At 44.7% G+C, this 27,616-nt stretch overlaps 1 protein-coding gene across 5 annotated transcripts; it reads left to right on the top strand.

Moving 5' to 3' along the window:
• On the top strand, positions 1 to 25,842 carry KATNB1 (katanin regulatory subunit B1). 5 transcript variants are annotated; one of them, XM_075576534.1, is made up of 21 exons: positions 1 to 86; positions 1,837 to 2,018; positions 2,589 to 2,719; positions 2,808 to 2,925; positions 3,923 to 4,023; positions 6,013 to 6,054; positions 6,680 to 6,763; positions 8,957 to 9,072; positions 9,149 to 9,220; positions 10,876 to 11,026; positions 11,582 to 11,769; positions 13,405 to 13,502; positions 13,748 to 13,798; positions 13,982 to 14,055; positions 15,125 to 15,280; positions 15,969 to 16,118; positions 17,275 to 17,351; positions 17,488 to 17,562; positions 19,011 to 19,127; positions 24,735 to 24,902; positions 25,232 to 25,842. In XM_075576534.1, the coding sequence occupies exons 2-20, from the start codon at positions 1,979 to 1,981 to the stop codon at positions 24,865 to 24,867; spliced, it is 1,974 nt and encodes a 657-aa protein (XP_075432649.1). In that variant the 5' UTR covers positions 1 to 86; positions 1,837 to 1,978; the 3' UTR covers positions 24,868 to 24,902; positions 25,232 to 25,842. The 5 variants fall into 5 exon arrangements, with proteins under 5 accessions (XP_075432649.1, XP_075432652.1, XP_075432648.1 ...); XM_075576537.1 differs by having other exon boundaries at positions 30 to 143; positions 1,837 to 2,038; XM_075576533.1 differs by having other exon boundaries at positions 30 to 143.
• The last annotated feature ends 1,774 nt before the right edge of the window (positions 25,843 to 27,616 follow it).

Below are 27,616 nucleotides of genomic sequence, written 5' to 3' on the forward strand. Positions count from 1 at the left end.
GTGGATTTGTTTTGAAGCTGGTTGTTAGGGAGCGACCAATCGGAGCCCGCCTTGTAAGGAGGTTCCCGGGGGGAGAAGTTACTGAGGTAACTACGGAGAGGCGGTGAATGGGCTGTAGTGGGAGTGGGGGTAGTTTATTAGAGGTAAGTGTATGCGAGGGAGTATTAATGGAATATTAATGGAGTAACAATGAAGTGGGAGGTATGGAGATGGTGTATTAATGAAGTGGAGTATTTAGATGTAACAATGGGGTATTAATAAAGTATTAATAAAGGGATGCTATGTGGAGATAACATGTGAATATGGTGTATCAATTGAGTATTAGAAATTGTAGGGAGTTTATAAGATGAGGGAGTATTAATAGGCAGATGGAGTATAAGTGGGAGGTATGGAGATGGTGTATTAATGAAATGGAGTATGTAGAGGTAACAATGGGGTATTAATACAGGGAAGCTATGTGGAGATGACATGTGAATATGTTGTGTCAATTGAGTATTAGAAAGTGTACCGAGTTTGAGAGGAGGGAGTTGGGTTATCAATGGAGTATTATTTAATGCAGTGGGGAGTTTGGAGTTTAAATATCAACTGAGTATTAATGGACTATGGAGATGGTGCATTAATGGCGAATTAATGAAGTTTAGGGATTGTGGTAGAAAGGAGGTGGTTTATTAATAGAGTTTTGAATTAGGGGAGTTTCCATTATTGGATATCAATGGAGGAGTATTAATTAAATGAGGGGGTGTTAGAGGGGGAGATGGGGGTATCACTGGAGTAATTGTTACATTGGGGGTATGGAGAAGGCATATCAATGAGTATTAAGTGAGTGGAGTATGATAGGAAGTAGATGGTGTATTAATAAAGGGAGAGGGGATATAGAGATAATATATTTATGAAGTGAGGGTACCATGGATATGGTGTATTAATGAAGTGAGGGGAGGCAGATTGTGTATCAATGGAGCATTACAGAAGTAATATATGGTATCAATTGACTGAAAAGGAGGAGATTGGTTATGGGTATTGCGGAATGCTGTTGGGTATTACACGGGGTGATGGAGAATGCGTGTAGTACTGGTGAAGGGTGCCGGTATAAGTGGTATTATAGGAGGGAGGTGGTTTAGAAGTGGGATATGAGAGTATTGAGTTGGAAGTGAGTGGATATTTAGGTTATGATGTATAAATGGGGCAGGAGACAGAACATGGTATATTAGAGGTGGAAGCTGGGTCTGAGCAAAGTATAAGAGAATGATCCTGGTGTATCATTAGGGTAATGGAAAAGGAGACGTGGTTTGAGTGGAGCATGACAGACAAGCTGGTATATCAATGAGGTATTAAATGACGCATCAGTTGACTGAAGAGGAGAGGCCAGTGCTGGGAATTCGTGGCTGTTGGGTCTGACTATTGGTTATGGAAGCTGAAAAAGATGGAGGGTATTCGCTGGTAAGGTTCACTAAACCATTGAGGGACATGCAACCATGGTGATAAAAATGTGAGGACAATGTCCTTGGTGTGTGTTACTGAAGACCGTGTGGTATGAGTGGTGATTTAGAGCAAGGCACAGAAGAACGTGTTCATATTGTTGCGGTGTCCTATAAAGGAGAAGAATGTGGGGTGCGTAGTGAAGGCGCCTGAGGGGAAAATTGTCAGGACCCACAATCCCTTCCGTTTCTCCTCTCTTTAGCTCTCTGTTATAGCGCTGGGAGAACAGGAGTAGATTACGCATCTGATAATATACAGTTGGGGTGGTTTACCCAGGGGCAGGTAACATTTGTAGGAAAAGTGTTTGGGGTTTTATTACTACACTCTCTAACCTCTGTTATCACTTCCTATGACTTTTAGGGCCTGGGATTGCTCTCTGGTATCAGTCTGGAAGCCATAAATCTCAACACGGCGACTTATTCCCAGCTGTTCTGTGGGGGTTGAACCCCTCTGAACACGATCCGGGTTTATCGCTTTCCCAGACACCCCTCACGGCACAGACATGGCAACTTGTGGACCAACAAAAACATCATGGAAGCTGCGTGAGTCCCTGGAGATGAGCGTATGGACCTTTTTATGGAACTGGGGTTGATTCTTTTGCGGTCGTTGTCTGTTCCTGAGCTGCTGATCCCTTATGATCCCATTGCAGATGTGCGCTGATCCATCTGTGATATTGTGTGCATCCAGTGAGCTCTCAGATCCCGTTCTGTGTGTGTGTGTGTGTGTGTGTGTGTGTGTGTGTGTGTGTGTGTGTGTGTGTGTGTGTGTGTGTGTGTGTGTGTGTGTGCGCGCATGCTGAATTTTTCTCTCATCATGTTCTGGATGCTGAACCTTTAGTGTTCTTGTGCTCTTTGCATGCTGATAACTTGGTTATCCTTTGCTGTGTGCACACAACTTCTCTGATTCTGCATGAGCTGACCGATATGTGATCCAATCCTTTGTGCACTTGAGCAATCAGTGTGTCGACCTTGTGTGATGCCATCACTATTTAAATCGTGTGTACCCCTAATACATTGACACCTGTGTTACTTTGTTCCCTGACCATGTGTACTCCTCCCTGTATGATCCTTGTTACTTTCTCTCACCTCCTTGCCTCATTGTTTCTCTTACAGAAGAGATCATCGCCCATGCCAGCAGTGTGTCTACAGTGGTATTGGGGAAGAGTTCAGGCCGTCTCGTGGCAACAGGAGGAGAAGACTGTCGTGTCAACCTGTGGTCTGTTAACAAACCCAACTGCATAATGGTGAGGACCCCGTCTACACCGAGCCGTTTGTGTCCCTCGAGGTTTATCTGTATCCACACGTGTCCATAAATTCTCCTCCTCCCTGCAGAGTCTCACAGGACACACCTCTCCTGTGGAGAGCGTGAGGTTTAACACCTCAGAAGAGCTGATTGTGGCTGGATCACAGTCTGGATCCTTGCGGGTGTGGGACCTGGAAGCAGCCAAGAGTAAGTGTTATACTTGAGGCTTGTAGAACTGTCAGTACCTGGGTGACCAATAGCTAAAGGTGCAGCCTCCATGATTTGCAGTCCTTTCTGGCAGCGAAAGGGTTATTCTAGTCCAGGAGAGGCCAACTCCAGTCCTCAAGGGCCACCAACAGGTCAGGTTTTAAGGATTATCCATTCTTCACCACAGGTGGCTCCATCAGTGGCTCACTCATTGTCTGGGCCACTGATTGAGCCACCTGTGCTGAAGCAGGGACATCCTTTATAACCCCACTTGTTGGTGGCCCTTGAGGACTGGAGTTGGCCACCACTGTTCTAGTCCAAACTGCCCTGATCATGTGTGTAGATGGAGGTGACATTCACACACACAATCATGAAATTGGTGACTTTTCGACCGTTATAAAATTGGCAGTTTAGCCAATGAGAACGAACCACCCTGGTGACGCCTCCCCATCGCCTCCATCTAAAAAGCATACATCGCTCGGGTGACGCCTTGTGCTCCGTCGCGCGTACCTAGTACAAACGCAGCCTTAAAGTGTAAAAGTGAAGGGCTGATATCTCTGAATTGCTGTCTCATAATAAGAAAGGTAAAATTAATTGTGAAGCGTAAAAATGTTTGACAAGGTGACGGCCTAAAAATGTGGGGTTTTTTTTTCCAGCTGTGGATGGTAGGACTCTGTCAGCGAAAGGGTTACGTTTGGCATGTTTCACTGCATCTTTAACCCCTTCAGTGCCCTAATGACGTACGGCGTGCATCAAGAAATAACGTCACTGTCCTCTGCTAGTTTTGTAGGGGCTGTATGCGGTCAGAGCGCTGCTGGCATTCCGCACCCTCTCCAGTCACATCCGGCCCAAGGGCTGGAACTGAAAAGGCATCACGTAATCGCTCCAAAGAGCGGTCACATGATGCGGAAGTGCCGGAAGGTCTGGGGCCACGGAGGTGGCAGTGCTAAGGGGGTCCTGCTGCTCAGCACTCGAGTCACTGCCTCTTCTGTTTCAGTTCTGAGGACGCTAATGGGACACAAAGCGAACGTCTGCAGTCTGGACTTCCACCCCTATGGAGAGTTTGTTGCATCTGGCTCCATGGACACCAACATCAAGGTAAAGTTAGGCCAGGAACCATCCTACACCAGGACGCATTGTAATCTAAATAACAGAGGTCATCTCAATCCTATAAATACTACCTATACTTTGTATTCTATACCAGCTTTGCAAATAGGATTCCAGTTCTTCGCTGGGAATAAGTAGTGGTGCACACCCATTTTCTCAAGAGTTGTTCAGTTTCAGAGTACACAGAGGTCCACATGTTCCAATATCCCGTATAGTACAGGGGTGCGCAAAGTTTTTGACCTGTGCCCCCCTGTCTCGCAGCCTCGACATTCGCGCCCCCCTCTCCTACGACCGGCGTCAAATGATGCCGCGGGTCATGTGATGTCACATCATGTGACCCCACAGCATTATTTGACACGCGTTGCCATTGCGAAACGTCACGTGACCCTGCGGCGTCCTTTGCCGTCGCCAGCAGGTAAGGGATGTTGGAGGCCTCACGTCTCCCCCGGCATTTAATTTAAATGCCCTGGGGAAGGGCGCGGGGCCTCTGTAACCGCTGCGCCCCTCCTAGAAAATTGACAGCATTTTATGTAATCTTTCTTCATACATTTGTGGGTGTACAGGGATTTTTTACTAAAGTCTTCCGGCTGCAAAACCAGCGCGAATGGGTAAGAAGGAGGCGGTCTACAGGGTTGAACCACATTCATTTTAGCTCCAGGGGCCTCCTGGTTTCCGGGATACTTACATGGTAAGGTCCCGCCAGTTTTGCGCCTCAACGGGAAACAAAATGGAGGTGTGAATCTCTGGGTCATCCGTCGCGGTTTTTTTTCTGGTCCGTGTGATGTCAATATGTGTCAGCAGGCACGAGTGCATGTAAACATTACAAAATTAAAGCAAACTTAGTAAGGCACTTGTTTTTGAAGGGTGTCCCAGTGCACAAGTTACACAAATCCTCCATATTTCAGTTAGCATTGTGGTCCTTCTTCAGATGTAGCAGATATAAAATATAATTTTTGTCTGTGCGCCCCTGGGTGCTGAGGGTGTCTGTGCGCCCCTGGGTGCTGAGGACCATTTCGAGTTTTTGTGCTTACAATGTTCAAAACAACAAAACTCTTAATACAAACCTAGATAAATCATGTGTTTTTCAGCAGAACATGAAGAATATAAAAATACTCATGTTTTAATGTTTCTTTTCTCATATTACAAAAAGTTCAGTCCAAATGCAAAGAAAAGTGAATAAGCAAACAAATTGAATGAAGCTAAATGACTGTCTGTGTCTACATTCTTCATTCAATGTCACACTTACACAATCTATCTATATATCTATATATTTGTGTTTCCTGCCCTTAAAGCTGCCAGAACATACAAACATATATCATTTGTAAAGAAAAGTGTTTCAGCATCAGCAGTATGGAAGCACCGGAAACTGTCCGGCACATCCAACTGTAACATTAGCAATATGGATTCAGCATGGTATATATATATTTGTAAAATATATTTTATTGATGCATTTAATAAATGCAGCAGTCCCTTGCAATTATCTAAGCTGCTGATGGATTTGGTGAAGCGCCTGCTTCCCAGGGCACACAATATGGCCTAGGATGCAGTAAGAATGATCTAATACTATGCAACTGATTTTAACAAAAAACACACAGGATTGTGAACAAATTCCCCAATGTTCTTGCCAACCCCGCAGTTTGCTGCCATTAATAGAGATTTGGAAGTCATTGAAGAAACAGGCACCAGGGAATTATGGGATTTGAGGGAATTCCTAACCCAGTATCTAATGACTGATGTTTCCTTTTTAAGTTTGAATAGATGGCCATCCCCTCGTTATGCAGCACTCTGGGGGCTGACGTGTTAAAACCCCTTCGGAAACCGATGTAAAATGTGTAACCAGTGCTGTGGCACTGGGATTAATAAAACTGCTCTTTGCTGTCTGATGGGGTACATGCAGTGTATCCGAATGCTAATAACCTTGTTCTGTGCCTTCTAACGTTTATCATTCTGATCCTAACCTTGTCTCTCGTTGTATTATAGCTTTGGGACGTGCGCAGAAAAGGCTGTGTATTTCGCTACAAGGTACATGTTCTGAGTAATTGCGAAGCTCATTGTTATGGGGTTGCCTCTCTGTGTGGGTCCCACTGTGTATTTCAAATTAGTTGGGAGGGGCAGAAGCCTTATTAAGCTATGCATAGCCACTGTGCACGTGTGGCATTACCATCTATATTCTCTTCTTTTATTTATTCTTTATAAAATGTTTCATCGGGAAGTAATACATTGCGTTACCTCTCGTTTTCATGTATGTCTCGGGCACAGTTATGACAATACATGGTTCCATTAAATGAACAGGGTTTTGTCTTGGTATAATTGCTTAATTTATCCATGACTTTGGATAGTATTGGGAGAAGAGAGATTGGCCTGTAGTTTGAGACCCTGTTTTTATCCCCACTTTTGAAGGTTGGGATAACTCTCTGGTAGTTTTCCGGGTTTTCGGGATATGACTTGTGCCTATGTCACTGTGCGTGGAGTAGTTTTAAGGACATTCAGTCTTATTTCACGGTTTGTGTTTTTAAACCCATGAAAGTGGTTATGCTACCCACTTTGTATGTTTTTAAGTGTACTTTTAATTAAAGCATATGTGTATTAGAATTGTGTGCAGGTTATATGTGTCTGAGTTTTGTGTTTCACTGTGTGTGTTTTTCAGGGTCACACACAGGCTGTTCGCTGTCTCCGGTTCAGCCCAGATGGGAAATGGTTAGCATCGTCTGCAGATGATCACTCTGTAAAGGTAAAGATTTAAGCAAATGATCCTTTCAGGTGGTAAGAAGTCTGTGAAGTCCTGTTTTATACTAATATAAGTTACGCACAACAGGCTTCCACAGGAAAAACACCTGATAATAATTAGTCATCCTTTTTTCTGCTCTGTACATTGCAGAGCAGCAAATAAAAGGCTATCTGCCAATAACAACCCGATTCTAGTCACTTGCAAATAAACCGTCGTCTTCCACCTCCCTCTTATCTATACAGTTTTAATCAATTGAATTCCTAAAAAAAAATCACAAATTAAGATAAGTATTTAACATTTTAATATTGGGAGAAAAAGCAGATGGGCCGTTTTAGTCTCCGTAAAAAGAAAATGCTTGCAATGTCAAGAAAACACATCCAATTTTTATTTCTGCTCATTACCGTGGAAATGATTAGGAACCAGATTCTTACATTTGATGTAGATCTGTTAAACAGGGAGGTTTAAGCTATGTCAAAGGTTGTGTTTTTTTGGTTTGTATTTTTAAACAAATGATAACAGAAAAAATGACACGCCCATATAGGAGTTGATGATATTATATGGTTATCTAGTAGGTTAGGTTGAAAAATAAATGGGTCCATTAGGTTTGCTCTATGTGAAATTCTAATTTGGGGAGATACACCTCCTATAGTTCTAGTTGCATAGTAGATGTGGTTGAAAAAGACATATGTCCATCGAGTTCAACCTATGCTAAATTTAGGCGACAGATACTTGTCCTATATTAGTATTTGCCACATGTTGACCAAGGAATGCAAACAAAAAACTGCAGTGAAACATTATCCAATGATGTCTCATAAATGGGAAAAATTCCTTCCTGCTCCAATATTGGCAATCACATGACTCCCTGGATCAACATCCTTCCCATGTTTACTTATTTGGTATATCCCTGTATACCTTTCCTTTCTAAAAAGATGTCCAGCCTTTTTTGAAGATATCTATTGTATCTGCCATCACAGTCTCCATGGGTAATGAATGCCACACTGTAACTGCCCTTACTGTAAAGAATCATTTCCTTTGTTGCTGGTGTTATATCCCATTCTAATCAAGATATTATTAGAATGTTTAACTTCACCAAAAAGTCTTTAATTGCTCTAGAAAAGCACTACTTTGTAGACGGCAGAATAGGCCCAGAATGGCTTGTGTTAGAAAAACCCTTACTATATAATACTCGAAGATCAGGTTAGCTGTTCAAAATCAGCAGTCTTTATTTCTTCAGTGCAGCATTTTAACAAGGATACATATTAGATACTTCTATTCAATGTCAAGTATCTGAAGGCAGTGGCTTATACCTGCGAGAGCTACTTTTTATACCCTTTGATCAAAGAGCTATAAATTACTGTCTCCGCTAACCCGCTTTAGCCAACTAAATTATGTACTTGTGTACATACATGTTTTTCTGTTATTGTCGTCAAGTACCTTTTTTTTTTATTTTAAGAACATTAGGAACTTACAAAAACAAGTCTCATTTAAAATGTGCATACAACAACAAGTCTTATCACTAAAATGTGTGTCATTTTACTTGGTTTCAAGTTGTTCCTGATACCAATAACATTGTATACTATTAGTTTCAAACTACCCACAAGATTCCTTATGAGAATTTCTTTTTAACCTATTGAGTGCTGAATATATATCCTATATCTAGATAATATATAGGTATATGATAATAGCTTGATGCTGAAAGATGCTTTTTTGGGATTCCTCTTCTAGTGCATCTTTACAGACCTTGCCCCAGAGACTTCTGTCTTAGGCCTCGGCCATGGTTATTGCTGGCGTGCTGAGGCGCTGAGGCTGAGGGAAAGCGGGTGCTTTCCCTGGCCTTAGACAGCGCGCCGTCCGGGGGCGTGTCGGCGGGCGGGCCCGTGACGTCACGGAGCTGGTTCGCCCTCTTTGGGCGAACCGCTCACGTGACCGGCCCTGCGCTCCGGCAAGCGCGAAGATTTAAAGTTTCCCTAAGACCTACACTTTCCGCGCGCTTGCGGAAGCGCAGGCGAGCCCCTACTAAAGCCGCCCTCATTGCGACCGTAGGGGCTCAGTGCCGAGCGGAAGCGCACCCCCGCCCGCAAGCACTATCCATGGACGCGGCCTTAGCTTGTACACACAGATGATTGAAACATTGGTGAAAAACCCAATGAAAGACGAGTGTAATATGTATTGACTGAATGGTGCTGCTTTTCCCAGCTCTGGGACCTGACCGCAGGGAAGCTCATGGCTGAGTTTGCAGAACACACGGGACCGGTTAATATTGTAGAATTCCACCCCAATGAGTACCTGCTGGCATCAGGAGGGGCAGACCGGTAAGCAGGAGGCAGGCGGGAGGAAAGCGGTGCCTTTACAGATACAGATCTTACTCTTTCTGATCTTTCTCTTTAGAACCGTACGCTTCTGGGACCTTGAGAAATTTCAGTTGGTCGGCTGCACTGAGGTGGAAACCATCGCGGTCAGGTAAGGGGCAAGGATGGTGCTAACTTTTTTTTATTTATTTGGGAGGGGAGGCGCTTTATCGATGAGTGACCTTGTTGCAGTAATCTCCTTTTAACACCTCTCCAGTCTTCTGCATGTAGAACTGCGACATTTCTACTTAATTGGCTCACTGACCACTTGCAGAAGCCATGTTTGCCTATCCCAGAGATATAATGGGACAGGGCTCCTAAGCCCTTTCCTCAGGGGGAGAACAGATTTGGGGAACAATCAATAAGTTAGCAATAACACATACATGAACTTGGCTTATATAAGTGCTTGAATGTATGGTTATTTCAAAAACACAGCCTGGCTGGGGGTCCCCCAGAGTATGGCAGAAACCTAGTGACACATCGATCTGTAGGACTGATACAACCCCGCTGTGCTGCTTCCTTACATATAAAGTGTCCTCTGTCACAAAGCAGATCAGGGCTGATGTGTGACTTTGACCCCTGCTATGATCCGATAGTTTGACTATCATCTTACCTTTTAGGATGTGTGTGTGTGTGTGTGTGTGTGTGTGTGTGTGTGTGTGTGTGTGTGTGTGTGTGTGTGTGTGTGTGTGTGTTGCTGCCTGACTTCTGTTAATTTGGAAGCTTAATACAGTGCATTGCGGTTACAGGGATGTAGGAGTAATTCAGTGAGAATAAACACAGTTCACTTTCTCTCCCTTAGATTATAAAATCTTTGGGTTTTATTGTGCGTGCCAATTATTTTTTGTACAGTAAAACGCATAAACTGTTAACGCTGTATAATAAAAAAAAATCTAATTATTATTTTGCTCAGGCTATGCGTTCTCTAGATTTTGAATGCCTGTATCTATCTGTAACTATCTGTATCCACACACACCACCCACACTACTCCATTTGAAAGCACCATTGCCTTTGACAAATATAAAAAAAATCTTTCCCCCCCCCCCGTGTGGGAAGCAGGTGGTCCCAGCTGAACCGCTCTGGGGACCCCCTGCTACCCGAGATAGTTACATCGGAAGGTGATGCCGGTATCTCTCCTGTTTAAAGGTCCCGTGGTTCAATATGAAGCCGCAAGGGGTTGACGTTGTGGCTTCTTATTAAGGGGATCTTTTAAACTGCCATATTGGGTGCCCAGCTGGAGCTGCTACCGGCAGCCCCTTCCGATGTAAGTATCTCCGGAAACGGGGGGTCCTCTGCGCTGAAATCAATGTGGTTCCGCTCCGGGGACCCCCTGCTTCAAACATAGTTTAAAAATAAGAGAGAGAGTTAATGGTTCTTTAAAACTGACATTCTTGACTTGTTTAGAGCCAACTATTAAAAGTTATGATACCCTATCTCCAACAAATGAGGCACCCTCATTACACCACACAATGGTCCAACATATGTGGGTGCAAAATAAAGGAAATGACGTATTCTAAGATTAGTTTAAATTGAACCCCTATGTTGCCAGAAGGTCCAGCAACACCATCCATAGCAATGGAATGATTCCCATTTATAGAACAATTAGGATGCTCTCTAAATATGTTGAGCATCATTCTATACCATTGTTTAGTTTGTTTTTATGCCCTAAAATCACCTCTGGCTTGGGGCGCTGTCCCACAGGACGTATCTGTATGCACATTGTTTGTAAACTGGAGTAGGATTGCAACACCATTTTCTGCCCCACAGGGCCATCCTTTTTAGCAGTGATGGCGGCTGCCTGTTCTGTGGGGGCCGTGATGTTCTCCGTGTGTACGGCTGGGAGCCAGAGCGGTGCTTCGACACTGTCCCCGTGGCATGGGGCAAGGTTTCCGACCTTGCCATCTGCAACAACCAGCTGGTGAGGACGATCATGAAGCACAAGTCTGTCAGGTCGATGGCGGGACAGGGGGCAGGTTTAGGGGGCATCAGGTACTGAACTAGTTGCATGTTGGATGCCAGTGTCAAGGACCAGCATTCATTTCTGTGAAGACAGGTTGTGTGAGTCAGTCCTTGTCTCAAGGGTGGAAGGGTTATTGGAAGCCTGTTGTCAATGACAGTTGATGCCAGTACTTGGTTTTGCCTCAGAGGGAGCATATCAGGAGTGGGAAGGGCAAGGGGTGCCATCTTTTTTACTGGTAAGATGGCAATGGATGCCAGTTCTGTGTTGTGGATGGGAGATCGGTGAGTCTTTGTTGGGAAGATCAATAGATGCCAGTTCTATGGGCCCAGTGCTGTCTCATGGGAATAGAGGATAATAGATTTCTGACCAGACTACCACTGGTCACCTTGTATTGGTCCTGTTGAAGGAACACCAGGGCCCAGTTAATGGAGCAGGTGAAAGAATGGGCTTGTGGTGCTACCAGCACTGAGGAGGATGCAGTTATCTTATTCTACCTTTGACCATTGGTTGCAGATCGGGGTCTCCAGTGTCCAGTCCAATATTTCCTCCTTTGTGATTGACCTGACTCGTGTTAAGATGACCGGCTCTGCCCAGCAGGGTCCCCTCCCACGGGAAATACCCATTAGCCAACCCACACCAACGGGATCCTCACTGAGACGCATCTATGATAGGCCATCTACTACCTGCAGCAAGCCGCAGAGGTGAGAGAGCAGCCAAGCAGGAGCCGATGTGGTTAAAGATGCCAACCTGCTAAATATCTTGTAGTTGCATTGACTAGAACGCCTGCAGCTAGATAACACCATCTCTGCCATTTTAAGGGAGCAGTCCCACCTTGCCCCCCAACCCCCTTATTTTTTTACATAAGCAGGGGGTCTATGGAATGTAACAGTGTTCATTTCCGTTCTGGAGGCCCCCTGCTTCACAAGACACCAGAGAAGGTGCTGCCGGTAGTTCATGGAGGTCTATATACCCATGTGTCACCGGCCATTGGGAAGCTGCGATGGCTGACCTCGCAGCCTCCCATTGTCACATGGGAGATTTAATGCTCCATGTTGTTTCGCCTGGACGGGACTATACTGGCAGCATCTTCTCTGGAAACAAAGTGTTTCCGGACCTGAAATGAATGCGGTTCTGCTCCGGAGGCCCCCTGCTTCCTATCGATGTTAAATGTCATAGGCTTTTCCCAGAGACGTCGCTGGCGTAGGAAGGATGAGAACTCGTGTGTGTGATCCAAAAACACACCTTGATGAATTCTGACTTGAACTTCTTGCTAAGCCTTTATGTACCATTCTTGTCCCACTGAAGCAACATGAGCCCCCCCCCTGTCTTAAATCAGCCCGGGCTGACATTTATGACTTAAGCTATAAAAAAAGAAAAACGCTTGTAAAGACGTTTAAAATCTGACTGAATATATAAAAGACTTCATCTTAATTTCTCTAATACTTCGGCACACGTGAGTCACGTCAACAGGTTGAGGCGAGTTTTCTGAATGTAACAATACTACGGCGTGCTCCTAAATTCTAGTGACAAAGGGATATCTGTCCCGGCCCGCCTCCTAGACAGGAAGTGTTTTGGCATTATTGCGTTCGTCTCCTTGAAACGCTTACAAATATCTAAAAGTTATATCTCAGAGTAGGTGTCAGGTTCAGGATTTCGTATCTGTTGAACGGTGGGGTCAGTCACGCCCCTTGACACTCTGTAGAACCCTTCCAGAAATGCTTTGGAAGTACCTTTAAAAGTGTCCCGTTTATACAAATGTCAGAGCCATCATTTAATCCCATCCCTGGCAAAGCAAAGGCCCTTATCTGTAGACTCTACCAGTCCCATACAGCACCGGCCTGGCCAATGGTTTAACAGATAATAGACCTTTCTTTGTATTATTTAAGTCAAACTGTAGCCACATTAACCTCTGAAGAACCAGATTGATTAAAATACTTCATATTCCCCGCCATTTTTGTGTCACTCTGGAACGTGTTTCTCACTGTCGCGGTCATGCTTGCTCTGGAACGTGTTTCTCACTGTCGCGTTAATGCTTTATCGCTCTGGAACGTGTTTCTCACTGTCGCGGTCATGCTTGCTCTGGAACGTGTTTCTCACTGTCGCGTTCATGCTTGCTCTGGAACGTGTTTCTCACTGTCCCGTTCATGCTTGCTCTGGAACGTGTTTCTAACTGTCGCGTTCATGCTTGCTCTGGAACGTGTTTCTCACTGTCCCGTTCATGCTTGCTCTGGAACGTGTTTCTAACTGTCGCGTTCATGCTTGCTCTGGAACGTGTTTCTCACTGTCTCGTTCATGCTTGCTCGCTCTGGAACGTGTTTTTTTTTTAATTCTCGCAGGGCAAGTCCTAGCAGTGATGATGAGGAGAAAGAATCAACAGCCGAGATTCAGAATCCTGAGGACTATAAGGAGATCTTCCAACCCCGGAGTGCCATCTGTGAGTGGGGGAGGAGACGTGTTTGACGTAGTCTGCTTCTGGTGCCAGCTCTCTAAGACCTCTCACACCCATCTCTCTACTGACCGTATTCCACTGCACATATTATTCTCGCTTTTCTCCGTATCCCCATCTCTCCCTCCACTGTCTCTGCATATATTTATTTTGCTCCTTCCCCCCCCCCCCCCACACTCACCCATATTCTCTGAATGTGAGAGTCTTTGTCATTCGCGTTCTCTCCTCCACAGCACGAACCCCCCCACGGAACAGTGAGCCCTTCCCAGCTCCACCTGAGGATGGTAAGAGAGACCAGAAGGGCGATTTAAACCTGACACCTTATCAGGGGTGGGAACGGGGTGTAACCAGGGTTATTGAACCCGCTGGCGCGTCATTGAATCCTATGGAACATTGAAGTTATTCTGCGTGGACGATGTGCGGCCATTGAGGTGGATCGTGTTGATGCCAACATTCTGCTTTTACAGAGCTCATCGTAGCGAAGGAAGCAGCCACACCCATTCCTGATGTCCCCGCCCCTGCCACTGCCAACAAGAGAAATGTACGTAACCCAGCATACAGAGGGTTAAATTGTCCATTCACTGCCAGAGGGGCCCCACGATGCCTTGCAGGACCATTTTGGGCATGGCGTTAGGCAGCCCTCTGCAGCTCTCTGGCTAGTAAGAAAGGAGCAGATTCTTCAGATCTCTGGCTGTAGAGAGGTTTAGTATTCCTAAAGAAGGGGAGGTGTTCAGTGATGCCCTGCTTCTCATTTGGGGTGGGGGGGAGGGGGTTAAATGTGCCAGCCAAAACACAACATTTTGTAAAGAATTGAACAATGTAATTGGTTTCCTTAATCTAATCTGAACTGGCTAAAAGCAAAGATGTGGCTGCCTTTGTTCCCCTGGAAATAAAATACAAATTGCATTGATTGGAGCCTTTTAAAGCAGCAGAACATGTTTGTTTTTTTTAATAGGTGGCTAGCGGGGGGGGGGGGTCCTCCGGCGCTGGACCGCATTAATTTCGGCTCCAGCAGCCCCCTGCTTCCTGAACTACTTGCCTCCGTAGGGGGTGCCTGTAGCAGCTCCACAGATTTAACGCCCCCAGTCACACGGGCCAATAGGAAGCCTACAAGGGATGACATCACTGCTTCCTATTGGCCTGCGGGACATTTAAGCCACCATTTCGATCGTCCCCCACACAGCTCAGCCAGAGCTGCTACCGGCACCCCCCTAAGGAGGTAAGTATCTTGGGAAGCAGGGGGTCCCTGGAGGTAAAATGAGCGTTGTTCAGCTCCGCAGACCCTCTGCTTCAATTCTATAATTGCCCGTGCAAACGCTTGTTGCACAAACAGTCACATGAGACAAAAAGGATCAGCCAGAGGAAATCAAACTCCTCCCAAATCTCAGCTCACCATGTTTACAGACTAACTTTGATTTAAAAATACTTCTGTCAGATTTTGGTAAACCAGCATCAATCACCACTATATAACCCCTCAAACATGTCGCTGCCATTCGTACATCGGTCTTATGGGGGGTTTGCCACTTAACAGTGCTCTGCAGATTTACAACAAGGGCGTGTTCTGGGGCACCGCTTAATGTTGGGTCTGACCCACTTCTGCCTCTCCTCAGCCAGAACAACTGCAGAGACCGCCGGTAGCTGCATCCACGCCTATTGTATGCCAGGACCCCCCTGCCGCGCCAGCCCCTGTGCCACACAACGACCCCCCTGTCATATCCGCCACCCGCAACGAGCCCATTGGCCTCAAAGCAGCAGACTTCCTGCCGGTAAGTAGAACATTGATCAGGGGTGCTGCTGGGGTTAATGGTACCCTCTGCCATTACTTGCTGCTGACCCCTGATGCCCTCTAACTGTCGCGCGCTCACCGTATTAACCCATTCAGTCCCAGAGGTTTTAGCAGCACATTCAGACATTGGTAGCTGTGCAGACACAATGATCCCGTGTGTGTGTGTGTGTGTGTGTGTGTGTGTGTGTGTGTGTGTGTGTTCAGACTCTATATACACAGTTCTGCATGTGCACTCACCTGTTTATATGCTGTTGTATTCTTCTGCATTTGTCTTGCTCATTTGGGCGCTACGCTCCCCCGGACGTCCTGCAACAGAGAAGAATGATGGTGTCAGACCAGCGGTTGAAGTGGACGAAAAAATGTTTTGCTTCAGTCCCGGGTTTAAAAAAAAAAAAAAATACAATAAAACATATATCATTTTTTTTTTAAATAGTGCTTCTCTGTACCCCTTAGTACCATCTCACTATCGGCCTTCAAAAATGATCGATTCCACTGTAGCATCCCCCAATGTCAGTGTGTCTCTCAAACTTCTTTTGTATGGCTGTGAAATGCGTAATGTTAACCCAGAGGAAGGCAAGTAAAGGGAAGATTAATCTGTGTCTCGGATCTTCCTCTTTCCCACCCTGGCAGTAATCATGGCTTCTCTCCCACCCCATCTCCTCTTGTAGGCAGTGAAGGGCTCCCCTGCAGCCGAAGTGATAGATGAAGAAGCCGTGTCTCAGATCCGGAAAGGGCACGACACGATGTGTATGGTGTTAACCAGCCGAATGCACAACCTCGATACAGTGCGAGCCATGTGGAGCACCGGGGACGTCAAGGTAAGGACAGGAGAAGGGGAAGTTGTCGGACAAGAGCACAGAGCTGGTTATGAGGACCAGAACAGTGCACAAAGGTGGGCAGGGAGAGCGCACAGAGAGAGAGAGAGAGAGAGAGAGAGAGACCAGGGATAGATCTCTAGGCAGGAACAGATTGTGAGAGCCCATCGGCATTGTGTTCATATCTCCTCCTTTCTGTGCATTCAAAAAACCTATACACCCCTCTGCTCGTCCTTATAACTCGGCCTTCGTTTCTCTCCTGTATATCCCTGTTCACCTCGAGTTCTGTTCAAGGTTTGTCTTCTGCCTACCACTTTTTGTATCTAAAGCCCTTTCTCGTCTCAAACCTACGTGAGTTACTGCACCTTTGGGATACCCTTGCCCTCAAAAGGCACCTTCTCTCTCCTCCTTCAAGGCTGTCTCAAACCTCACCGCTTTAATGAAGCATTTCAGTAGCTTCAATGTCCTTCCCCCCGCATATGCATCTGTCAACTCCTTGGGGGGGGGGGGGGGGACTCTGTTCTTAATGTTTTCTTTTATGCTTACATCTCTTATTCTGTATTGGAACCCATATAATTGTAGCCGTCTGTTACTGCTGTAAAGCGATATATCCGTAGATATTGCTATACAAATAAAGATCTACTTTGCAGTATATGTAAATTCAAGAACAAAAATATGAAGTGGGAGGCATACACAAAAAAGCAGATTGAAGAAGTGTTCTCTCCACAAAAAAACAATGTTCCCCCTTTTAGGGTTTGAAGCAGGGGACTTCTGTAGCAAAACGGATTGATTTCAGCTCCGGGGACCACCCTGCTTTCAGACAAACTGGAGAAGACGCTGCTGGTATCAAGTTTAAATCTCCCGCGTACTAATGAGGCACATTGCGGATTCCTATTGGCCCGCAGGACATTTAAACTGCCATATCGGGTGCCCAGTCGGAGTGGTTACCAGGAGCACCTTCTAAGGTAAGAATCTCGTGAAGCAGTGGATCCCCCCTGAGCTGAAATCAACATGGTTCTGCTCCGGAGACAAATTTCTTCAAACCAATGGAACAAATGAAACCACTCCCACCCAAGATGCAACGCTCCTTTTAAAGCAGACCTAGGTGAGAGCCAAAATATTAAGCCATAATATGGTATCTTTGCATTTTTTATTGCAGACCTCCATGGATTCTGCCGTTGCTGTTAATGATCTCTCTGTGGTGGTGGATTTATTAAACATCATCAACCAGAAAGTGTGAGTGCTGGATCTCCTGCTATGTCAGAGTAACGGGCCGTGCATTTTTATTGTGTGGCTGTTTCACTTCTTTTTAATTGATGGGTGGGATGTACCAACTTATAATTACCACTGAAATTCCTGTCCTGATCCCCAGGTCTCTATGGAAACTGGATCTTTGTACAGCGGTTCTGCCTCAGATTGAGAAACTGCTGCAGAGCAAGTATGAGAGGTGAGGAACGTTACCAGTGGTCTGGAAGGGAAACTATGGCCTCCTGGCAAATGACATTACAGATCCCCAACAGTGTTTACAAAATCCAGATGGGGGTAAAGATGATGATTCATGATTTAAGTATCCGAGGCAAGGTCAAGAGGTTGGCATTAAATTGTTTTGCCACAAAGTGTAAAAGTACGTACTTGGCTGCGAAAATCCAAGCGCGGAATTTGGAATCACTGGCACTAATGTCAACTATTATAGAGGAAAGGAACGCTACTGGGCAGAAAGACAAACAAGCCCCAATGCTACATCAAACATGACACATTATCAAGTTAAATACGATTTGTTCTTCTCTTAAGTAAAGGTCATTAGTCAATCCTTTGGCCAAACTATTATACACCTGCATACCACGTCAATGTCGCCCCTTCACTGCACATCCTACACTGCCGGCACAAGCTCTCTGTACCTCTCTACTGGATGAAGATTTGTCTGAATAGACTGGTCATCACAAGTATATATCGGGAACTGCCAATTAAAGTGGGGTGGGTGAGCTTAAAACCAAGGAGGTCACAAACCTGCCAATTGTTGTTTTAGGCTCTCCCGCCTCACCTTAATTGGCAGGTCCTGATATATTCTTGTGATGACCATGTGCCAGCAGTGTAGGATTGACATTGACGTGCTGTGCAGGCGTATATGCTGCTTTGGCCAAAGGATGGATTGATTGACCTTTACTTATGAGAAGAACAGATCGTATTTAACTTGATAATGTGTCATGCTGAATGTAGCATTTTGGGCTTCTTTTTATCTTCGGCACAAAGCAATGGGGAAAGCCAGCAGGAGGAAGCAATGTTTTGTATAGGGAGAGGTATGGCATTAGAACGAGAGAAGTAGTGATACCTCTTCGTACTCCAGATGAGGTCTCAAGACGGAAGGACCTTAATATGTACAGTTTAGGAAGAAACCGGTAGAGGGGGATATGATGGAAACTTTTAGATGTTTCATCAACGTACAGGAGGGAACCATATTTCACAGAAGTGCTAGAACGAGGTCACGCTCGGAAGCAGGAGGGTGGCAGTTTCAGGGGAAATGTCAGGAAATACTTTGTGGAAAGTGGTGGATTCGGGGAATGGCCTCCCAGCAGAGGTGGTAGACGCTAATATAGTAAAGGAATAAAAACTAAAAAATGCTTGGGATAGACATACGGCAATGCTAAATATGAAAGAAATGCAAGTATCGAATGGGGTCTGAGATTTTACAATAGAGGGAAATTGGATGATTGGATCGGTCACATAGAAACAAAAAAAAATTTATGTAGCAAATGACGCTTTTTTCAATGTAAAAAAAATATATTTATTTTATTTACCAATAATCAGATCTTGCATAGAATTATTTCTGGAGGGTTGAGTGCTGGTACAGTACATACTTTGTTTCCTGGTGCTAGTAATGACATTGTTCTTCCCTAGTTATGTACAGACTGGGTGTCTCTCGTTGAAGCTGATCCTGCAGAAGTTCCTCCCTCTGATCACCGATATCCTGGCCGCGCCTCCTTCCGTTGGCGTGGATATATCTCGTGAAGAGAGGTTTGGGAAATCCACGTGGCTTGTGTTTCATGTGTGCAGAATTCCTTAACCCTGAGCGTCTTCTGCACGGTTTGGGCTAGATCTGCGGATCCTCACCCATTCACTGCCAGAGCAATGCAATTCCAACTCGCTCATTCAGCGCTGGCATCAATGCGGTTATTTTAGTTGAAGGCCTTCGCTGGGCAGCAATGCACTGCACCTCCCTGGTCTAGGCAGAGGGGTTTATATACTCCAGGAATGTCCTACTCCAGTCCTCAATGGCCACCAGCAGGCCAGGTTTTAGGGCTATCCCTGCTTCAGCACAGGTGGCTCAGTCATTCTGATTGAGCTCCCTGTGCTGAAGTAGGGTTATCCCTAAAACCAGGCCTGTTGGTGGCCCTTGAGGACTGTATTTGGCCACCCATGATACTGAGGAATAAAAAGCAGTGCTGGTGGGAGGCTACTTAGCAATAAATGCAAAATGTGGCTAAATTAAAATGGCGTCTAACTTACACATTTTCACCCCATCCCCTTAGGTAGCCCTCAGTAATTTCAGATTGCTGTTCTAATGCACCGCTGTTAAATCAATAAGCCTTTATAGTGCAAAGGGACATTTTAGTAGACGTGGGAGAGAACAGAAACGCTCACAAAGGAGTGAGGAGACAGTAAACAGAAAAGGCAATAGGGAGGGCATAGTGAGATGCAGGAGGAGAGACGTCCCATGTTTTGGAGGATAGGCAGAGTACAAATTATCAGAGCATTTAGAAAGTCACGTTCTCACTGTTGCGTTGTTGTTAAGTGCGGAATCCAGATCTTCCTGTAGTCTTCACCTCCAAGTCTAACTCCACAGACACTTTATATGTGACACTTAAGGCCGCGATTATAGGTGCGGCGCGTGCGTAACATGCGCTAGGAGATCGGGAGGCATAGCGGATCGCTCACGGGACGCGGCTGTCGCACTGCAAAAACAATTTCATTTGTCTCCTGTTATCTGTCGCTCCATAGCGCTTGAGCGTGCACTATGTGCGCCTTCATTGGAATACATTAGTTTGTTCTCGCGGCGTAGGCTGGGTAACATCTTAAGTGTTAACATATCATTGTATTTCTCATGCACCCCCTATTCTGCATAGAATTACTTCTAATGCACCCCCTATTCTGCATAGAATTACTTCTAATGCACCCCCTATTCTGCATAGAATTACTTCTAATGCACCCCCTATTCTGCATAGAATTACTTCTAATGCACCCCCTATTCTGCATAGAATTACTTCTAATGCACCCCCTATTCTGCATAGAATTACTTCTAATGCACCCCCTATTCTGCATAGAATTACTTCTAATGCACCCCCTATTCTGCATAGAATTACTTCTAATGCACCCCCTATTCTGCATAGAATTACTTCTAATGCACCCCCTATTCTGCATAGAATTACTTCTAATGCACCCCCTATTCTGCATAGAATTACTTCTAATGCACCCCCTATTCTGCATAGAATTACTTCTCATGCACCCCTATTCTGCATAGAATTACTTCTCATGCACCCCCTATTCTGCATAGAATTACTTCTCATGCACCCCCTATTCTGCATAGAATTACTTCTAATGCACCCCCTATTCTGCATAGAATTACTTCTAATGCACCCCCTATTCTGCATAGAATTACTTCTAATGCACCCCCTATTCTGCATAGAATTACTTCTAATGCACCCCCTATTCTGCATAGAATTACTTCTAATGCACCCCCTATTCTGCATAGAATTACTTCTCATGCACCCCCTATTCTGCATAGAATTACTTCTCATGCACCCCCTATTCTGCATAGAATTACTTCTAATGCACCCCCTATTCTGCATAGAATTACTTCTAATGCACCCCCTATTCTGCATAGAATTACTTCTAATGCACCCCCTATTCTGCATAGAATTACTTCTAATGCACCCCCTATTCTGCATAGAATTACTTCTAATGCACCCCCTATTCTGCATAGAATTACTTCTCATGCACCCCCTATTCTGCATAGAATTACTTCTAATGCACCCCCTATTCTGCATAGAATTACTTCTCATGCACCCCCTATTCTGCATAGAATTACTTCTAATGCACCCCCTATTCTGCATAGAATTACTTCTAATGCACCCCCTATTCTGCATAGAATTACTTCTCATGCACCCCCTATTCTGCATAGAATTACTTCTAATGCACCCCCTATTCTGCATAGAATTACTTCTAATGCACCCCCTATTCTGCATAGAATTACTTCTAATGCACCCCCTATTCTGCATAGAATTACTTCTAATGCACCCCCTATTCTGCATAGAATTACTTCTAATGCACCCCCTATTCTGCATAGAATTACTTCTAATGCACCCCCTATTCTGCATAGAATTACTTCTAATGCACCCCCTATTCTGCATAGAATTACTTCTAATGCACCCCCTATTCTGCATAGAATTACTTCTAATGCACCCCCTATTCTGCATAGAATTACTTCTAATGCACCCCCTATTCTGCATAGAATTACTTCTAATGCACCCCTATTCTGCATAGAATTACTTCTAATGCACCCCCTATTCTGCATAGAATTACTTCTAATGCACCCCCTATTCTGCATAGAATTACTTCTCATGCACCCCCTATTCTGCATAGAATTACTTCTAATGCACCCCCTATTCTGCATAGAATTACTTCTAATGCACCCCCTATTCTGCATAGAATTACTTCTCATGCACCCCCTATTCTGCATAGAATTACTTCTCATGCACCCCCTATTCTGCATAGAATTACTTCTAATGCACCCCCTATTCTGCATAGAATTACTTCTCATGCACCCCCTATTCTGCATAGAATTACTTCTCATGCACCCCCTATTCTGCATAGAATTACTTCTAATGCACCCCCTATTCTGCATAGAATTACTTCTCATGCACCCCCTATTCTGCATAGAATTACTTCTCATGCACCCCCTATTCTGCATAGAATTACTTCTAATGCACCCCCTATTCTGCATAGAATTACTTCTAATGCACCCCCTATTCTGCATAGAATTACTTCTAATGCACCCCCTATTCTGCATAGAATTACTTCTAATGCACCCCCTATTCTGCATAGAATTACTTCTCATGCACCCCCTATTCTGCATAGAATTACTTCTCATGCACCCCCTATTCTGCATAGAATTACTTCTAATGCACCCCCTATTCTGCATAGAATTACTTCTAATGCACCCCCTATTCTGCATAGAATTACTTCTCATGCACCCCCTATTCTGCATAGAATTACTTCTAATGCACCCCCTATTCTGCATAGAATTACTTCTCATGCACCCCCTATTCTGCATAGAATTACTTCTCATGCACCCCTATTCTGCATAGAATTACTTCTCATGCACCCCCTATTCTGCATAGAATTACTTCTCATGCACCCCCTATTCTGCATAGAATTACTTCTCATGCACCCCCTATTCTGCATAGAATTACTTCTAATGCACCCCCTATTCTGCATAGAATTACTTCTCATGCACCCCTATTCTGCATAGAATTACTTCTAATGCACCCCCTATTCTGCATAGAATTACTTCTCATGCACCCCCTATTCTGCATAGAATTACTTCTAATGCACCCCCTATTCTGCATAGAATTACTTCTCATGCACCCCCTATTCTGCATAGAATTACTTCTCATGCACCCCCTATTCTGCATAGAATTACTTCTCATGCACCCCCTATTCTGCATAGAATTACTTCTCATGCACCCCCTATTCTGCATAGAATTACTTCTCATGCACCCCCTATTCTGCATAGAATTACTTCTAATGCACCCCCTATTCTGCATAGAATTACTTCTAATGCACCCCCTATTCTGCATAGAATTACTTCTCATGCACCCCCTATTCTGCATAGAATTACTTCTCATGCACCCCCTATTCTGCATAGAATTACTTCTAATGCACCCCCTATTCTGCATAGAATTACTTCTAATGCACCCCCTATTCTGCATAGAATTACTTCTAATGCACCCCCTATTCTGCATAGAATTACTTCTAATGCACCCCCTATTCTGCATAGAATTACTTCTAATGCACCCCCTATTCTGCATAGAATTACTTCTAATGCACCCCCTATTCTGCATAGAATTACTTCTCATGCACCCCCTATTCTGCATAGAATTACTTCTCATGCACCCCCTATTCTGCATAGAATTACTTCTAATGCACCCCCTATTCTGCATAGAATTACTTCTAATGCACCCCCTATTCTGCATAGAATTACTTCTAATGCACCCCCTATTCTGCATAGAATTACTTCTCATGCACCCCCTATTCTGCATAGAATTACTTCTAATGCACCCCTTATTCTGCATAGAATTACTTCTAATGCACCCCCTATTCTGCATAGAATTACTTCTAATGCACCCCCTATTCTGCATAGAATTACTTCTCATGCACCCCCTATTCTGCATAGAATTACTTCTCATGCACCCCCTATTCTGCATAGAATTACTTCTAATGCACCCCCTATTCTGCATAGAATTACTTCTAATGCACCCCCTATTCTGCATAGAATTACTTCTCATGCACCCCCTATTCTGCATAGAATTACTTCTCATGCACCCCCTATTCTGCATAGAATTACTTCTCATGCACCCCCTATTCTGCATAGAATTACTTCTAATGCACCCCCTATTCTGCATAGAATTACTTCTCATGCACCCCCTATTCTGCATAGAATTACTTCTAATGCACCCCCTATTCTGCATAGAATTACTTCTAATGCACCCCTTATTCTGCATAGAATTACTTCTAATGCACCCCCTATTCTGCATAGAATTACTTCTCTGCCAATCCAACGACAGATTTCATTATTTTCTTATTCCCTCCATTGTAACCATGGCCAGTGCCCCAAACCACTGGGGAGAGGACGGAACAGGACATGTCTGCGGGTCACCCCCGCTCCCCTACTGCCAGGGCAAAGAAGCATGGCTAGATTTAACGGTGCCGTTCCACATCGGACTAAATTGAAGTTAATCTTCTGCTGACTAAATTATTGACTGAGCATTTGACAAGTATTTTAAGCATTTGTTAAATCCCTTTGATTTGATGTGTAATCCAGACTGGGAGTAGGTGGAGCGGGCGACAGCCTTGCTTGCTTAACACAATTTGAGATCCAAGTAGAAAAAAGGGATAGAATAAAGATATACAAATCTACCCTAAGTTATTTAAATTACAATGTTTAGAAAACACCTCCAAAATAATATAACAGCACTTGTACGTGAATGTTTTCGGATAGGCCTCGATCCCCAGTTACCTATAAAACATGGATGTATCCATGTCACAAGTTCCATTGTGATCCCATGTGAAGCTGTCATTCACATGGCACACGTGCCACGGCCATACACGCAACAGGTCAAAAATACTCTGCAAGCACTTCCCTGAAATGTGCAAAATGTATTGGTAACAATGTTTCAGCCCATCTTCGGCCCATTCTAAAGTCGTGTGTATCTGCTAATAACCACTGATGGACTTCCTATCCCAAAAACGACTATTATTATTATTCCTGTGTTGTCACCATTTGAGTTTCAACTACTCTGTATCGCCAAATTGTCTCTAAGGAGAGTTTCATTCTCCCCGCAGGCTCACAAAGTGTCAAATGTGTTACCAACAACTGCGCACAGTGAGTCGCCTGGTGAGGAGCAGGGCATCACAGAGCGGGCGTCACGGTAGTGCCTTCCGGGAGCTGCACCTCCTGATGGCCGGGCTGGAGTAACCCACGTGTCACTTCCCTTCTGTGCAGGTACCTTGGTACGTCGACATTACCCAACACTTGGCTAGGGATGAATGAGAAGCTGACTGTACAACAGTGGTGACTTCAATCTGTGCCTCTTGTGAGGGGGTCATCAATGGATGTGGTTCCTTGATAGGGTGGGGATAACAAACTGCTGTATTTTGGGGGGCTATAAACCAGACAGGCATGTAAATAAGTCTTATGCAGAAGTATGAAGGTGCTAAATACATGCAATTGGTGATGAGATAACATCAAGTCGGGCTGTGCCCACTCAGGAATAGAATTAGAGAGGTTATCAGAACCAAAATGTACTTAATCAGAATTGCAATTGTTTCTATTGTTTCAGTGAATACATACAGATGAATGATGGCTTCAGTATGGGCATGTTTTAAATCTCCAGTCATAAGGAAGAACTTCCTGATACTCCTCCTAATGAAAGCTGCAAAATCAGCAGTAGCTGAGCTGGTTATTTATGTACAGTTGTTCTATTCTAGTCTTCAATGGGTACAAACAGGCCAGGTATTTCATACCTACAAACTATTTATAGTAACCTGCACAAGACTTAATTACATACTGAAGTGTCACACAGCACGCATACACACCAGCATGTTATTTAGTCTTGTGCGGGTTCATTTATCATCCCTGAGCACTCTGTGGTAGGGAAGAGGTTATTGCCAACCTGATTTTAAAGGCCATTTGTGGCCTTACATATGAGATGTAAAAATGGTGTATGAGCGCTGAAAGGAGAATTTTGCTGCCTGAGGAACAGAGAAAGCGCCTCCCAAATACTCACATTATTGGCGTGGTTCCGCTCAGTTCTCTGCCGCTGAAGAGAAGAAGGTTGGGAGCTGAGGTCCGGCGAGAGTCGCGCTGTTGTGGTTTTCTAGATGGTCCAAACCTATGTTTACTGTGTAATTTATAATGCATTTTAATTAAAAACAAGTGTCAGATTTTTAATTTGCATTACATCTGTCTGAGTCAACCCTCTGCTATGAATATCCTGATACATAAGAGGACACGCTCAATTAGCTTATAGTATGTCAGTACTAAGCACTTGCAATAATCTCTTGTGAAACCTGCTCCTACGTATTTGTTTCCAGCTTTCCCAGTGTCACTATGGACTTTACTGACTGAAGTGTCTTTCTTTGGATGGGATTCCTTTTGCTTAAATCGTGTTCTAGGGGTGGAACCAGCAGCAGTAAGCACTGCTGCAATCTTTAAATAAAAAAAGCACCCTCTGTGGGTGGTGGAGACTATGGAGGGGGCCCACCCAGGTGGTGATTGTAGAAGTTGGGTCTGTTTAGTTTGACCAGAATCCTGCGATCCAACCACCTTTTCATCACTACGAGCGTAAGTTTGTCTTGTTTAGTATCTGCCATAGAGTACGTTAGCAGGAGTGTGCAAAGTTACCTACATGCACCCCCTGTCTCCTCTCCAGCTCGTGCCCCTCCTCCCTGCATGGCTCTGGGGTCATGGCAACATGACATAACCCTGCGGCATCATTTGACGTTGGGTTGCCAAGGATACGTGTTACTGGAAGGTAAAGAGTTAGAGGCCTCGCACGATCCCCGGCATTTATTTTAAATGATTTTGGGGGAAGTGTGGGGCCTCTCACATCCCGCACTTAGTGCACCCCTGAGTTAGTGGAATAGAGAAGGGACTGTTCTTTTCATAACTCACTAAATCAGGCAAAAAGTTCAAGACCAACATAACACACTGTTTTGATATATACACATTTACTATCTGTTTGAGTTGGTTATAATGAGGAACATGCACTGCTGGGAAACGGAAGGTTACAGCACAGGCTCCTTGTGTGAGCTCATCACCGATCTACTCTGGATTTCAAAATGGAACGCACAAGAACCCAGTGCAGAGCTATGGCTGCCTATTTATTATATTGGTTCTACTTATGGGAGGTCAGCAGAGAGACCTACATGATGGGACATACAGAAAGTGGCAAAGACAGAGTACATTTAGAGGCAAATAGGAACACTGGGTCAGTCACAAAAATAAGTAACTTTTCCTGCACAAGTCAATTATCTCACCAAGTGTAACTGTTCTTTTCAACTAGAATTTGAGGGACCAAACCCCTTTAAACCTTATTCCTAAAAAGTGAATCTAATATGTAAACGGTTTCAGCTTGTGGAAAAAATGCCGAAATGGCAGTTCACAGCCGTCCGTAGGGATGAGATCAAAAACCAAGCGCAATTAGTAAAAAGTTCTTTAATGTGCACTAGAAGACCACAAAGATGCCACAAAGTAGCTCTGATGCGTTTCGTCCTGCCAATGGGACTTTGGCAAAGAGTAACTGGTATAGCTACAAGTGATTCTTATATGGTAATGCTCAGTGTCTGATTGGTGAAGATAATTGGTGTCAGTAAACTCACACCTGCTACATAATGATACAAACTTACACACAGAGGGGAGTGTATGCAAACACCCCCAACACAGATGGCCAGGCAAACCAATAGTAAGGCTTTGCCTATAGTGCCGCCGACGGCGAAACGATGGGTGACGTCACCCGTCGCCACCGGCAAAAGTTATGTTTCGCTGCTCGGCCGCATCGCAGGATTCCCGCAATTTGATTTGTTCAAGGGTCGTCACGTGACGCGACGGCCCTTGAAAAATCAAATTTTGCCGGCGGCAGGGTTTGGCGACGGCGGCGGCGGCGGCGGCGGCATCGCTCCGTCGCTGTCGTGTGCACTATAAGCGCATGCGGCGGCAATGCTTT

Source organism: Ascaphus truei, chromosome 19 (assembly GCF_040206685.1).
Source record: "Ascaphus truei isolate aAscTru1 chromosome 19, aAscTru1.hap1, whole genome shotgun sequence".
In the NCBI taxonomy this organism is placed as follows: Eukaryota; Metazoa; Chordata; class Amphibia; order Anura; family Ascaphidae; genus Ascaphus; species Ascaphus truei.

Coding starts and splice junctions, on each gene's coding strand:
- KATNB1 (XM_075576534.1), top strand. CDS start 1,979: ATGGCAACTTGTGGACCAACAAAAACATCATGGAAGCTGC. Junction 4,024..6,012: donor CCATGGACACCAACATCAAG/GTAAAGTTAGGC, acceptor GTTGTATTATAG/CTTTGGGACGTGCGCAGAAA. Junction 16,119..17,274: donor GGAGCACCGGGGACGTCAAG/GTAAGGACAGGA, acceptor TTTTTATTGCAG/ACCTCCATGGATTCTGCCGT.